Consider the following 15,153-nt stretch of genomic DNA (forward strand, 5'->3'; position numbering starts at 1 on the left):
TAGATAAATATTACCAGGAAACGAGGAAAAGTATATATAGGTAAATATGTGGATAGAAAGAAGGGTCTAAATATATATATATAAGCGCAAATAGAAAAAGGGAGAGAGAGAAAGAGGGAAGGATATGAGTCACACAGGACAAGTGGTGGCTAATAAATAGGAAGGGCAAATTGTTAGGAAGCCTGAGTAATAAGATAGAGGCTTTTAGATCAGATGGGCAAGAAATAATTGGTGTTTTTGGATATAAGGGATCAGTGAAATCGAATAAGATTTTAATAATATAGAATAAGAGTGGTAGTAGGATAGAGAGAGAGAGAGAGAGAGTAAGAGAGAAAACGAAATAAGGATGTCAGATAGTGATCGAGAGATAATAGGGTTGATAAACAATTTTTTTCTCAAGGCAGCGCTCTTGCTTGAGCAATGTAAGGTTGTAGCGCGTGGCGGCGGTTTTGATGGGGAGGAGCCACTTAGGGATGGGAACCATTTGTTTAACATTGAAACGAGGGGCGATCCGACGCTAGAAGCTCAGATCCAGCCGTGGACCACGTTTGATGGAGAGAAGAGTATGCCTCCGTTGGTGTTGGAAACGTTCTTGGATCTACGAGGATTGCACTCGAACCAAACGGTGTATCTCCACGATTCAGACGGCAATCCATGGATGGTTTGCAAAGGGGGTAAGAAATCGGAGATTGTGCTAGAACGGTGGCTTATAGAGCTCGACAGGCAATTCTCATCTACTACCGGTAGCACTGATGCTGCTGAAGACGATGAGTATAACGAATTTAATGACCCAGAGAACTTGCATAAACAGTTGGTATTGTTGTTCCGCTATTTGTACACCCTTACACAATTATTACCCGCTAACGATATAATTACGAAACTACAAGCATCACAACAAGGTACGGCGCAAGCAACAACGACTACAGGCACTCTAAAGCCCTTACATATACACACGCGTCTCCTAGACGGATCCAAGCCCATCCTTTCCAAAGGTAGAGTCGGTTTGAGTAAACCCATTATTGCATCATATTCTAATACAATGAACGAAACAAACATTGCTTCGCACTTGGAACAGAGAAAAATCACCCCAATTAAAACAAAATTCGGCTCTTTGCGTATCACGGTTTCATACAGAAAGGATGTCGATTTCTACGTAATAGACCAAGAAGATCCATACAAAAGGACAACGAACGTATCAGCACTGCAGGACACAGTAACGGCAACAGATAGAAGAATCTCGTCGAATAGCAATATATCGATCTCAGTCTCCCCGAAAACCACAAACATGCTGAACGCCAACCATATTCCAGTGGACAGTAGTGGCGGTGGATTTGCAAGAAGACAGTCAATCTCTTCTAAGCTGCAACCATTCAAAGTTGGTTCCGTAGGCAGTGGCTCGTTTGTACAAAGTGGAAGTCTTCAATCAGTGACAAATCCAAACCCCAGTCTGTCCAGAAACGTTTCAAGCTCTTCTGTTGCTGCTGCATTGAAGGTCCAACGTGGCAGTGCTGGTTCCACTGTATTAAACTCCGATTTACCTCCAGAACTATCAAGTGTGGGAAGCGGCTCGAAGTATTCGTCATCCTTTGGACGTATACGTCGTCACTCGAGTGTTCGAAGATCAGAGAGTATCGATCGTACTGCTAAACCAAGAAAATCTAACGAAACCCCACCTGAGGATCTTTTGGAATTTGTAAAATTACTTGAGGATAAGAAAGAATTGAACATGAAACCTAGTACCATATTGCCACAACAAGATATCTCCAGTTCTTTGATTAAGTTTCAATCCATGAAGCCAAATAACGACACTTTAAGCGATAATCTTTCCATGAGTATGTCTATTGACCAACCAAATATGCGTATGGGCTCAAATTCTCATTCGCCAATTCCTTCATTTTCTCCAAACTATGGTTCCATACCGTCTCGCTTGTCTCAAGGAAGCAGAAATAATAGTAATGTAGAGTTGATCACGAGTAGAAAAAGCTCCCTTGATCGCCATAGGCTCTCGTTATTGAATAGAACTGGTAGCAATGTTGACATTAGAAGGGGCTCAGTGGGTACTATGGAGACTACAAATGAAGATTCAAAGGAAGATGAGGATTCGCATGTTCATGGGTTAAGATTCAATAGTGGCACGGTAAACGACAAAACCGAAGATAACAATGAGGATGATGATGAAGAGGAGATTTTGATTAAACGTTCGTCCAATGCTGTTGCTTCTTCTACAGAGCATTTTTCTGTCTCTCCGAGATCTGCTAGAAGTATATCTGTTAGCTCTTATACTAGGAGTCAGCTTCCGCTAAAACATCCGAATTTTTCTTATCCAACAACATCTGCTACTACAGCTCACGCAAAATTTCATAAAAGTGAGGTTATTCCGGATCAGCTACATAGAGAAGGTTCTCATCATCACAACAGTTCTCATAAAAATGACGAAGATGATGACTTATTGTTTGTGATGAGTGATATGAACCTCACCAACTAATATTTACCAAAAAGGACAAAAAAAAAAATCCATAACAGTAAAATATAATATAATTTTATCAACACAAGATATGGAGTTTTGAAAGGAACAATATATTCCAGAATTTCTACTCCAGAATTCCACGCATTTTTTCATAATTCGATAATAACGACAACCTTAATTATAGTAATAGTAATAATAATCTAATCATAATAATCATAATTACAGTACTAATTAATACCACAACAAGGGTAGTATCTTGAGGATCCGGATATATATTCTATCTAACTTAAGTATTCTGTTTCGAGTTTTTTTCTCAGAAATCAAGCTGCTTCTGCTGACTCAGTATTATGTGTTTCTTTCTCCTTATTGTTTTCATCTTCCAATATTTTCATCTTCAAATCGTGAATCTTGTGCTTTTCTATATGCTTGTCAAACTTTTCTTTAGTTTTGAAAGATCTATTGCAGTTTGTGTATGGACATTTTCTCCTTTGGCCTATTGTATTTAGTAGTAATGACATTGCCGATTTTCCAGATTCAATATATTTCTGTATCTTAACCTCCGACTCAACAGAAGCTAATTCATCTGCTTTACGCTTCTTTGAGGAATAGTAATCGTCTATTGTCTTGGGCTTTTTAGCTATCTCTACGTTTTCCGTATCAATCGCCAACGAAGTAACAGTTTCTGATGGCGTTGGTAATAGTAGTGGATCTAATTCTTTGTGATCATCTGCATAATGTTGCAATAGCTGGCTCTTTTTAGCAAAAGAGACTTGGGAACATACGGTACATTTCCAATTCTTGGTCACTAAAGCATCATTGTGAATTATCATATGATTCTTCAAACCTGTTTTACCAACACATGGTTTTTTACAAACGGGACATGGTAGTTTAGGATGTGTCTCCTTAATATGTTGTTGTAAGGCAGACCACGTTGAAAACACTTCAGTGCATGAGATAAAGTCACATTGGTATTTGCCTGCAGATTCCGGGTTGTGATGCTTATCGATGTGGTTTTTTAAACGGTATGGCCGCTGAAATGTCTTGTTACAATGGGGGCAAGTAAGTTTATTTTCGTGTATCGATAGAATATGCGACCGTAATTGGGGGTGCTTGTAGAATGATTCTTCGCATCCATCATATGGACAGTGGAAAGATTTTGTATGTACAATTTCGTGTCTCTTTAACTGCTGACGAGTCGTGACACCCTTACCACATACAGAACATTGGAAAGGCTTTTCTTCGGAGTGCGAAAACATATGTCTGTTCAAGTGGGACTTTTTGGCAAACGCTTTATCACACAAGTCGCATTTGTGGGGCTTAACACCATGATGTACAGACATTTGGTGTTCTGTTAGCAAGCCAGGTCTTGTGAATGACTTGTCACATCCTTCGTATTCACAAAAGTAAACCTTCGCCCGTTGAGATGATGTACTAGTAGTACTTGTCGTACTAGATATACTACCTATACTGCCTGTACTTGTAACACTCATTACACTATCGGTAGAGTCCGACCTTGCGAAGGGCAGGGCCCCATTGCACCCGACCTTATTTAGTTCAAGCTCCTCCGGACCACCGCCACCAACAGTTGATTTATCGCTCATACCACTCTCTATGCAGTTATATCCGCCTGAACGATCGTTTGTGATATTTTTTGGGCACCTGAGAATAACGTTCTTTTCGATTCATTCAAGTAGTCATCTCATCTCATCGCATGTCTAGTTTATACTAAATTTCACAGAAAAAAAAAAAAAAAAAAAAAAGTTACAAACGAAAAAGTCAGAATCACAGATAGAAAAAACGGCTAAAAAACAGCTTTGAAGATGGCCAGAAAGAGCTTGGTTTTCTTATGTGTAGTTTATGATATATTGGACACTGTATACTTTCTCACTGCTAGCCCAAATGGGTGTATTCTTCAGTCTTGTACCCATATTTTATTAAAGTGTTGATAATCGTTTCTTTTACTGTCATCGCCTGGCTGGAAAAAAAATTGGAAAAAGCTAGTTATTTGAATGTAGTTGAATGAAGAAGAAAGTAATAATAATGGATCAGATTTTAAAGTGTTAAAGGTTGCCAAAGGGGACCAGGAGAGTTGTATTCGGAGTGAAAGACATTCTTGCCAGCATACACCGAATTAAAGCCATATATTGAGCAATGTCTGATAACGAGGAAGCCTTTAACGATGGTCCAGAAAACTACGAAGATTTCGACCAAGAACACTTTTCAGACTATGAAGGGTTTGATGAATCAGAAGGTAAATTTGGTGCTGGTAACGGATTAGGCACTGATGAAAATGGTAATACAATTGTTGCTGGTGGATTTGGTCCAGAGGAATTCCAGCAACAAGAGGCACGTAGAAAGAGAACTTTGAAGGAAAAGGCTATTCCTAAAGAGGAGCGTACCACAACGCCGTATATGACTAAATATGAGAGGGCTAGAATCCTCGGGACTAGAGCATTGCAAATATCTATGAATGCGCCAGTGTTTGTGGATTTGGAGGGGGAAACGGATCCATTGAGAATAGCAATGAAAGAGTTGGCTGAGAAGAAGATCCCATTGGTTATCAGAAGATACCTTCCTGATGGTTCTTTCGAGGACTGGTCAGTTGAGGAGCTCATTGTGGACTTGTAAGAAGTCTTGGTGAGCACATAATAAAAATATCTATACATACTATTACCATGTATAAAATAAAAAAGAGAACTCTGTAATTTAGATATATCGTTACAACAAAAGAAGGAAGAAAGGAACCAAAATGACATTGTGTGTATTACCAATTAGAAAACTTAACGTGCACAAATGTATGCCCCCTACTCGCTTATAGCCTGAATGAACTTTGCTCCCTTAAACACGCGTTCTCCAGATACCTGTTTAGTAGAGAAATGTCTAAGGACACGGTCCAATTTTGTACTATCATCAAATCCGACATCCTTCAAACACCGTTCTAGCTCGCTAGCATCGCATAATAGCTCTTCCTCATCAGAAAACGCTTTCATTGCTTCACGGATCTCCGCTGTATCTGGCATTTCGCCTATAGTTTCACTCATCAATGACAGATACCCTGGAAAAGTGACTGTCTCATCGGGTGCTACATTAATCATTTCTTTAATCTTGTCTTCATCACTAGGCATACCCAAACCTTTTAGGATCTTGCTTAGATCTGTTTCTGATATTACTCCATCCCCATCATCATCAATCAACTGGAATGCTTCCTTTAATTTCTTGATCTGTTCTTGTGTAAACTGCGAAAAACTCACAGATGTACTCTTCTCCATAATTTGAGATCGAGTCTTATATTTCTACTCTAATGAAGCTACTCTATCTTAATGTTTATGAGCGCTGGAAGCTTTAGCCTAATGCACTATTATCTTTATAACTATTCTTTTCCCTTATACATGTTCTTATTTACATATTAATCAGTTTTGGATCAAACTATATATAAAATATGAATATAACTTTTTATGTAAATACTTTTCATCTACAAGGTATGTATATAGACAAAGAAGTGAAGAAGGGAAGAAGCGAAAATTGAATACCTTTGGGTTATCAAATACTATCAAAATATAGCTGATTATATCAAGGTAGCTATGTCCCAAGTTAAATCTCTTTTGAAAAATGCTAGGGCAGCATTGGCGGAAGCAGATTGGGAATATGCAATTGAAAGTTCCAAGGACGTCCTAAAAATTGATAAAGAAAACTACTTTGCCTATGTTTTCTTAGGTAAGGCCAACGAGGGATTAGAGAACTTCAAAAAATCTAAAGAGAGTTATTTGAAAGCTATTTCGCTAGATAGTACTAATCCTGTTGCATGGAAAGGTCTTTTCGTTTTATTCAAAACAGTAAAGAATTTAAAAGACATAGTAGAGTGGAAGGAGTACTTTAAATATTGCAACGACTATGCCCAAGCGCTAGCACAACAGCAACAGTCATTGATTGACTTAATAAATGATATTAGAAACGTCAGAAGGAAATATCCAGATGCAGAAGAACCATTTTTGGAGAGCATTCGACCAGGAACTGAATTCGGAGAATTAGTTGGTAGAGAAATAATGACCCCCCGCGACGTGCTTAGGAAATTGTTGACATTGAAGCAAAATTCCGAACAGCAACGTGCGTCAAAACTAATCAGCGCAGCGCGAATGAAGATTAGTGTTAACGACCCAGATTATCATTTCAAGGTTAACTCTTCAGCGTGGACTGTGTACAAAGATTCAGACGTGGACCTATTGTTTAGACAGTTGGTGAATATCACTGAAGATGACGAGAAGAGAAGGAATCTCGAACTCCAATGGTTGGAATACCGTATTAAACTTCTAAAAACTATGCCGAAGGAAATGAAACCATCGTTTTACCCTGTGGTTAAGGAAATGATAGATGATATGATTGTAGTAAAGCACGACTCACTTCTCCCTTGGACATTATATTTCGACTGGCAGGACTATTTAAATGTGGAGTCTTTAGATGTCACTGTTTGTTCAGAATTTATTAAAAAGTTCCCATCAGAGCCCTTGGCTATGGTGATTTATGCATGGATTAGTTCAAGCCTCTCGAGCTACGATTCTAAAAAATTAAGTACAGATGTGTTAAATTCATCATCACCTGCAAGTGATCCAACAGTGAACGAAGAAGATGTGGAGACTGAATCTGAAGGTATATCGCCAATAGTGGATATCGAAGAAGAAGCTTCAAGCGGGTTATCCGAAGCCACTGTACTAGAAATGTTACAAGACAATATTGTTAAATGCAAGCAAAGCATCCTTGCGAATAGAATAATTGCACACTACTATGTTACTCAGAAAGAATTTCAACTCGCTCTTCCATATATTAGAGCAGGTACATCCGCAGTTGCAACTTCAATAAGAGATTTAGGTGCCTCTCTAAAAAACTCCAAATTTGATTTCACATTATTGTATGCAACAACGTACACATATTTTGAGGCTCCAAAGAATCACAACATAGCTCTATCGCTATTCGATAAGGTACTTCTAGAGGATCCGAAGAATGCAGAGGCAAAAATGGGTAAAGGTTTGATTTTCATTGAAATGAAAAATTGGGAAGGAGCATCCCAATATCTTGCAGATGCGACCGCAGAGTTTCCTCAAAATTGGGAAATTATTTCTGCTTACGGTTGGTGTTTGTTACACGTTGGAGAGACACAGAAAGCCATCGAAAAGTTTAATGCAGTTTTAGAGAATACACCAAGTAGTGATCCCAAATCTATTGACTTTAGGGCTCTAAACTATTGGAGAATAGCAAAGTGTTACTTATATGAAGCTGAGAACAATTCTGATAAAGATTTGATAAACAAAGCTTACAAGACATTGGTACATGCATTAAAAGTTTCTGATATATATGCTCCTGCTTATTCTCTTTTGGGTTACATATATCAGAAATACTACTCAGATGAAAGCAGAGCGTTCAAGTGTTTTTTCAAAGCTCTCTCTTTAGATTCTAGCGACCTTGAAGCTGCATATTATATATGTGAAAAATATTGTGCAAAAGGTAATTGGGCATCAGCGGCGTCAGTTGCGGAACGTTTGATCAAAACAGAACATATAAAGAATGCTTTACAATCCATTAACTGGCCTTATAGAGTTTTGGGAATGAGCCACTTAGAGAGACAACAGTATGCTGAATCTATTGAGTATTTCCAATCTGCTATAAGAATTTCGGCCTCTGATGTTGAATCATGGGTGGGATTAGGTCAAGCATATTTGAATTGTGGTAGAGTGGAAGCTTCTATTAAAGTATTCCAGAAAGTTATAAAAATGAAAGCCGACCATAAATTTGCTCAATATCTTCTTGCAAATGCCTTGGCTTCTCTAGGAGAATATGAGAAGAGTTTAGAGCTCTTTGAAAAACTAGTCATGGAAGGGCAACCTGAAGAATGTTTCTTGGTCTCAGAAATTTCCGTACTTGTTGATTATGCCGTGGAGCTCTACCACCAAGGCTATCTTTTGAAAGCAGTGGACACTGCTGTTAAAAGCATAAAGAAAATCGAAATCGTACTGTGCTCCGTTTCTTCCGAATTATATACTGTTTGGACTTCTCTCTCAAAGGCTTTGAGAATTTTCGTTACTATTGAATCTCAGATTGATAAATTACCCGTTGATACATTGGTGAACATTTTCAACCAAATAGCTCTAATAGAAGAAGATACGGTGTTCGAAATAGACAATGTGTCACTTGATACTATTCTATCTGATGATACTGCAGACAACATGTCCATCGCATTAAAGTTTGTCATTCTGTCAGCTAAATACCCCATATTGGCTAAAAACTTCCAAGATTCTTCTCGGACTTTGAAGGCTTCTTTGTTGTATAATCTTGGATGTGCTGAACTCCTGTGCTACATGACTATAAATGGACAAAATTACTGTGATGCTGCAATTAAAGCCTTCAAGGATGCCATCAGTTACCAATCTAACAACGCAGAGGCATGGATAGGTATGGGTATAGCTACTATGGATAAAAACTATAAAGTATCGCAACATTGCTTCATTAAAGCAATTGTTACGAGCCCAAAAGAAATTGCTGGTTGGCACTGTCTCGCCTTACTAGCTTTAAAGAATAATGATACGGAGATGACACACTCTATCCTCTTAAAAGCTCAGAGTATTGCTCCTCAAGATTGGTATTCGTGGCTAGGGTTGGCGTTAATGTATGAAAAAGAAGGAAAAGCAAATGATAGTGCAAGGATGTTTACTCACGCTTATGTCTTGGCCAATGGTAAGTCAAAGATTACGCAGTTGCTCTATGCAAAGAATGTTTTGAGCAGGCGTTTAGGTAAAGGTGATAATGAAAAGGATATTCTTGCTCAACAAGAGCTTTCTTCAGTTGCAGCAGGATTAAGTCAATATTTGAAAAAATCTCAAAATGATATATTTGCAATGCAATTATATATATTGACACTTGAAAGGTTACATGAATACACTACGGCATCGGGTTTGGCACAATATTTGTCAACTTTAGTGGAAGAAAGATTTGAAAAATCCCAGGACGAACGTGAGCTTTTGAATTTTGCTCTGATCAAGACTCAGCTTTCTAGATTGTACATGGGAAATGAAGACTACGACAACGCTATTGAAGCTGCCACCTTTGCTTTAGGAATCCTTGAAGATGATGAAAATCAGACAGATATTGTAAAGACGGCTATAGTCTCAAATCATGTTACGATCGGTCTCTCATCATTTTTCATTTCAGATATTGATCAATCTTTAGATCATTCTAACACTTTAATTTCTTTGTCACCTGCTTCAAGTAGTGTTGCGATTTTAATTTTCAAAATATTGTACGCTATGCAATCGGAAGAAGCCTCTGATATTGCCCTCCAAGAATTAATGAATTATATTGATAAGAACGGTAATGATTATAACGTAACATTAACTCTCACAGCATTCTTTATTTTGAAGGATCGTCCCGATGAATTAAGAGAACTTGCCAAACAATTAAAGATGCTTCCAAATTCATTGTTGTTGAAAGATCAACATAAAGACATTCCTTTCTTAATCCAAGAAATTAACAAACGAATTGGTGAAGAGAGAGATACTGTTGACATCTGGCAAAAGGCAAGTTTCATGTTTCCTAATAACCCGAATGTTTGGGATAGATTGTCAACTGAAATCTCGTGTAGAATATCTGCATCGGGCCAGAATAGAGTTTCACCTCTTCACTTAAGCAATAAGCTTGCAAAGAGGGGTACACTAACAAAGGCGCAAAAGGCGATGTACTTATGTCCATGGAACGCACAGGCTGTCAATGCTTTGAAAGAATGCTTTAAAGCTATATAGACTATTATAGTATGCAGAAATGACGATATCGTGAGTAGTAAAGTTTATTTTTTTGATTTTGTTCTTAATTTATCAGTAGGTTCAGAATAGTTTAAAAACCTCCCATAGAGAAAGAAGTCTATGTCTACGGACTAAACCATTCATTTCTCTATCATTGACTAATTTAAGTTGGTTGATTTCACTCGCAAGAAGAAGTTCTAATTCTCTGCCCTTAACATCGTCTCTATTAGCCTTTTTTAAGAGAGTGGCGTTCTCCTCTTTTAGTGCCTCAAGTTTGGCTATGAGTCTTGCAAGATTCCAGGTGAGATTCTGCTTCATTGTGTTAAAAGCATGTCTTTCCTTGATTCTAAACAAAAACACTGCTCTAGAAGCTGCTCTATCAGCTGTTCTTGGTAGTTCTTGAATTTCGATAGCGTTATATCTAATAAGAGTGCCGATCACTGTTCTAACATCCTTTTCTCTCATTAGAGAGGTTGTAGTAATAGTTTTCTCGGTACAAAGACCGTTGTCTCTGATACATCTTAATACACGATGAGAAGATGCACCCAAAGTTGATGCGATTAATGAATCGTACACATGCATTTTTAATGTTGGGATAAGTTCCGAATAAGGGACGAAAAACTGGCCTGGTTTTGATTCTTTTATAAATGGAATACCAGAGCTTAAAAGTAATCGCAGATGGCCATCGATCAAGTTTACAGAATGAGGATCGTTATCTTCACTGTTCATATCAAGATTTGCGTCTTCGAGGTCATCCTCCTCACTTTCTTCCGGAACAGTTGGTAAAGGAGGAACAACAAAACCGTCTTCAGTTTTAATTCTCTTTTCCATTTGGTTAGACTGGTGTCTATTTTGTTTACGTTTAGTGGATTGGTTAGCATAGGTGAGCGTGCCCCTTAAGTCTAAGTCTTTTGGTAATCTTCTGGAGAGATCTGTGGCGGTGAATGTAACACCTTTAACGTTTTCCTCGTCAATTTTGAGATCTTCGTACAATGCAGTTCTTTCATCAAGGTCTTGGAAAAGTCCTGTCTTGGCCAATGGGTGAGACAAGTCGTTGGAGAGTTGCTCTGTTAGTGAGAGGGCTGCGGCATAAATTTTTGAAGTGGTGGTTCCGATTCTGTTTTTGGCGAAATGGATCAACTGGGTTGATCTTCTTGCCTTCATGTATCTATCGAGGTTAAAAGTCAATGAAATCGATTCGTTGATTTTTTTGAAACCCGTCTTGGAGTCTGTAACGAAGAGATTCTTAGTGGACTCGCCATTCGTTGGCATTGTGATAACTCTATTGAATTCAGCTTTGGCCTTAGCTTTGGCCTCGTTTCTCTTTTTCAAATCGGACTGGGTAGTATTCTTGGGTAATTTCTTGTATTCTCGTAGGTAAAGCAGGTTCCACAAGTCTTCGATCGGCGTGTAGTGGATACCTTGCAAGGGGATCAAGAACTGCAACTCAGCGAGCCTAACAAAAGTTTGGTGCACGTTGAATAGGTCTTCTTCTGCGGTTTCGCCTGATGAAAGCGATTGCAAGTAGTCCTTCACCTGGAGAGACCCCAGGGCAAGCACGTTGTGGATGATCTCCTGTGCAATGCTAATCAAATGCTGTTCTGTGTGTTCATTGAAATACTTGGTGACTCTGTAGCTGATATCACCAGAATATAGCATGAGAATGAGACCATCTTCGTTGAAGTAATAGTATATGGTTTTGCGTCCAGACAACGACGTTTCTTCCAAATATTGCACGCACCTCAATTGGATCAAACTGACAAGCACGGTTCTAATGCTGGAAAGCGAGAGATCAGGTACGTAGGACTGAATTTCTCTCGTAGAGAGTCTGCCCTTGTTGATCAAAACGGACAGAACCGCACTCGCACGCTCTCCCAAGTTCGATCTCGCTAGTTCTGTGTAGAGAAACCAGTCTGGGTTCAAAGTACGTTGCTCCAACGACGAAATATCAACTGGCTCCGTGCTGGCGGACTTACCTGACGTAGAGTCGTTAGATAAACCATTGACATGGCCATTGCCAGAGCTAGAGCATTCGGCCGAATTAACTACCGAATTTGCACCTGCATCGGGAATCAAAGCAGCCTGTGCAGCACTCATGGTCCCGGTCTAGTATAATACGATATATAAGTACACTCGCCGCCGCTGGATCCTCTATTCTCTGTCCTCTGTCAGTAGGAGGAAATCTGACTGATGCGATGAGCTAGCTGTGTGCTGCTGCTGCTAATGCTATATAGGATCGATTTTCAATTTTTCAAGCTTCAGTCAGTCAGCTTCGACATTTTCAGCGTGAAATTTTCTTTTTTAATTTTTAACAGAAAAATTAAAATTAAAAAAAAAAAAAAAAAAAAAAAAAGTTTTGTCAATAATTGTCACGTGTGTATCACGTGTCTGGTGTCCCAGAAATTTTTCTAGCATCACGAGGGACGAACCAATGATCTCCAAGAACGATATAACCGTGCGTCTGCACAACTCCGTCTGTTCGCTGGCACCATAGGCCCAGATCTACAGACGCTGAAACACACAAGAAAAGCCCCCAAGAAGCGGCCAATTGGCCCGCAGTTCGAGCCTGAGGCGACGCCAGTGCCAGGGTGGGCTGGCCTAGTGCCCCCGGGCTGCTGTTTCCACTGGTCCTACCACACTTATGCCAGTACTTAATTATTTGGCTTTTTTTTTTTTTTCCTGTTTTTCTCGCGCACATATTGAATGAATTATTTTTCAATTTCCAATTTTCCAATTTTCCATCGGTTCGAATTGATTTCAATATATAAAGAATAATCAAATAATTGGTTAGTTACAATTTATAGTTGGGCTTTGAAAGAAGAGTAGATAGATACGTTTTAAAGGGGCAGAGGGACCAGGTACGCAATATTCCGGCATTATAGCGCACTAAAGTCTTGAGACGGGGAATCAAGAAGACTTCCAGTTGAAAAAGAAAGTTGAATAATATAGTGGAGAGTTCCAAAAAGGAAAGAATCACCATAGATAATAGATAATCATAACAAGAAAGAATAATAACAAGAAAGAATAATAAGACGAAATGTTGTCCAACAGATTACAATTTGTGCAGCAAGCTGCTAGAAGATTGAGTATTTCAGCCAAGGATGGTTCTGGTAAGGTTTCCACTCTGGCTGTGAAGGTGCATGGTGGTGCCCGTTACGCTGACAAGGAAGGTGTTGCACACCTTTTGTCTAGATTCAACTTCCACAACACTGGTAACAAGTCTGCTTTGAGATTGGTTAGAGAGAGTGAGTTGTTGGGTGGTAAGTTCGAATCCACCGTCGACAGAGAATACATTACTTTGAAGGCTACTTTCTTGAAGGAAGACTTGCCATACTTTGTTAACGCTTTGGGTAACGTCTTGTACAAGACCAGCTTCAGACCACACGAATTGCCAGAATCTGTGTTGCCAGCTGCCAAGTACGATGTTGCTTTGGCTGAAGCCAACCCAGTCAACAAGGCTGAAGAATTGCTATACGACGTTGTCTTCAGAAAGGACTTGGGTAAGCCAGTCTTGTACAACGGTGTTGAAAACGTCACCTTGGAAGACATTAAGGCTTACGCTGACAAGGTCTACACCAAGGAAAACATTGAAATCATCGGTGAAGGTGTCAACGAAGCTGACTTGAAGAGATTCGTCAACGACTCCTTGATCAACTCTTTGCCAACCGGTTCCAAGTTGGCCTCCCAAGCTCAACCAAAGTTCTTCTCTGGTGAAGCTAGAGTGAGAGCCCCAGGTGCCTCCGTTGCTGCTATTGCTGTTCCAGTCACCAAGGAAGAATTGGCTACCTACGAAGTCTTGGCTAAGTACGTCACCTCTTCTTTGTTCGAATTGGCCCCATTGGTCGACTCTGCTAAACTAGACAAGTACGCTAACGCTGGTTTGTTCGCTTTGTACGTCAAGGGTGAAGATGCTGCTGTCGTTGGTGAAAACATAAAGAAGGTTGTCGCCGCCTTGAAGAAGGATGTCGACCTTTCGGTTGCTAAGGAATACGCCGCTTTGCAATTGGCTTTGGAAAACGCTTCTGCCGATGTTTCCAACGTTAAGAGTGTCAAGTTGGGCAAGTTCTCTTACGCTGCTGTCGGTAACGTCGCTAAGCTACCTTTTGCTGATGAATTGTAAGAGAAACCAAGAAATATTCTTTGTTAGTCTGAGAGAGTAGAGTGTGAAACCAACTGAATTCCGAATAAAAGTAGAAATAATAAAAAAAAAAAAACAAACGAAAATAAATCAACAGACTTAAGTATTACCAACAAACAACACATATATTCATGAGGGATGACTGAATTACATCACTGAAATGTTTAAAAACGATATTACATTTCTATTGTACATATTTTTTTTATTAGCTGTTCTCTTTCTTTCTTGGTTTAAAAGGAAAGTATCAGCTAAGAAGAACACCTTACAAGAAAAAAGCCAAAAAAAAAATTTCAAAATAAAATGAAAATGGAAATAATACTACTAAAACAGTCAGCTCTTTAGCATTCTAAAGAACACTCAGTGTTCAGGAATTGATAATGAGAAAATAGCTTAAGAATCTAGTACTGTACTGTTTTGAACTGTCTCTTGTAGGAAGTGAAAATACACAATCTCTTTTAGGGGATTTATTCACGATATCTCGAAAGCGGTTTGAGTATATGCGGCAGCTGTCTGTCGTCTTATTTTTTATTTTAAAATATATTTTAGAAACTTATCATTTATTTATTGAAGTATATATATCTTTGAACAATATCAGTTTACATTTAAACTTCTCTTCTTACATTATTTTCCTTCACACCAAAAGTGAATACGTTAACTCAAAGATTATATATACGTTGCAACATTTCATAACACTTAAGCCTTGGTAGCCATTGGTTCTCTTACTAGAGCTATATATATGCTTTGTGAGATGTCAAGTATAACAG

General features: G+C 38.9%; 7 protein-coding genes across 7 annotated transcripts; 4 read left to right on the forward strand and 3 right to left on the reverse strand.

Moving 5' to 3' along the window:
• Positions 1 to 346: 346 nt before the first annotated feature.
• Positions 347 to 2,485, forward strand: ATG13 (serine/threonine protein kinase regulatory subunit ATG13; the record flags this gene model as incomplete). Its single annotated transcript, XM_022819787.1, has 1 exon — positions 347 to 2,485. One exon carries the CDS (start codon positions 347 to 349, stop codon positions 2,483 to 2,485), a length of 2,139 nt encoding a protein of 712 aa, XP_022676318.1.
• A 302-nt stretch (positions 2,486 to 2,787) lies between these two features.
• PZF1 (Pzf1p) lies at positions 2,788 to 4,068 on the reverse strand (the record flags this gene model as incomplete). Its single annotated transcript, XM_022819788.1, has 1 exon — positions 2,788 to 4,068. The coding sequence occupies one exon, from the start codon at positions 4,066 to 4,068 to the stop codon at positions 2,788 to 2,790; it is 1,281 nt and encodes a 426-aa protein (XP_022676319.1).
• Positions 4,069 to 4,618: 550 nt separating this feature from the next.
• On the forward strand, positions 4,619 to 5,095 carry RPO26 (DNA-directed RNA polymerase core subunit RPO26; the record flags this gene model as incomplete). Its single annotated transcript, XM_022819789.1, has 1 exon — positions 4,619 to 5,095. One exon carries the CDS (start codon positions 4,619 to 4,621, stop codon positions 5,093 to 5,095), a length of 477 nt encoding a protein of 158 aa, XP_022676320.1.
• A 176-nt stretch (positions 5,096 to 5,271) lies between these two features.
• MLC2 (Mlc2p) lies at positions 5,272 to 5,736 on the reverse strand (the record flags this gene model as incomplete). The annotated part of the gene is made up of 1 exon (XM_022819790.1): positions 5,272 to 5,736. One exon carries the CDS (start codon positions 5,734 to 5,736, stop codon positions 5,272 to 5,274), a length of 465 nt encoding a protein of 154 aa, XP_022676321.1.
• Positions 5,737 to 6,048: 312 nt separating this feature from the next.
• On the forward strand, positions 6,049 to 10,251 carry SKI3 (SKI complex subunit tetratricopeptide repeat protein SKI3; the record flags this gene model as incomplete). Its single annotated transcript, XM_022819791.1, has 1 exon — positions 6,049 to 10,251. The coding sequence occupies one exon, from the start codon at positions 6,049 to 6,051 to the stop codon at positions 10,249 to 10,251; it is 4,203 nt and encodes a 1,400-aa protein (XP_022676322.1).
• An 81-nt stretch (positions 10,252 to 10,332) lies between these two features.
• On the reverse strand, positions 10,333 to 12,348 carry RPC82 (DNA-directed RNA polymerase III subunit C82; the record flags this gene model as incomplete). Its single annotated transcript, XM_022819792.1, has 1 exon — positions 10,333 to 12,348. One exon carries the CDS (start codon positions 12,346 to 12,348, stop codon positions 10,333 to 10,335), a length of 2,016 nt encoding a protein of 671 aa, XP_022676323.1.
• Positions 12,349 to 13,288: 940 nt separating this feature from the next.
• Positions 13,289 to 14,371, forward strand: QCR2 (ubiquinol--cytochrome-c reductase subunit 2; the record flags this gene model as incomplete). Its single annotated transcript, XM_022819793.1, has 1 exon — positions 13,289 to 14,371. The coding sequence occupies one exon, from the start codon at positions 13,289 to 13,291 to the stop codon at positions 14,369 to 14,371; it is 1,083 nt and encodes a 360-aa protein (XP_022676324.1).
• Between the last annotated feature and the right edge of the window lie 782 nt (positions 14,372 to 15,153).

Source organism: Kluyveromyces marxianus, chromosome 4 (genome assembly GCF_001417885.1).
Source record: "Kluyveromyces marxianus DMKU3-1042 DNA, complete genome, chromosome 4".
Classification (NCBI taxonomy): Eukaryota; Fungi; Ascomycota; class Saccharomycetes; order Saccharomycetales; family Saccharomycetaceae; genus Kluyveromyces; species Kluyveromyces marxianus.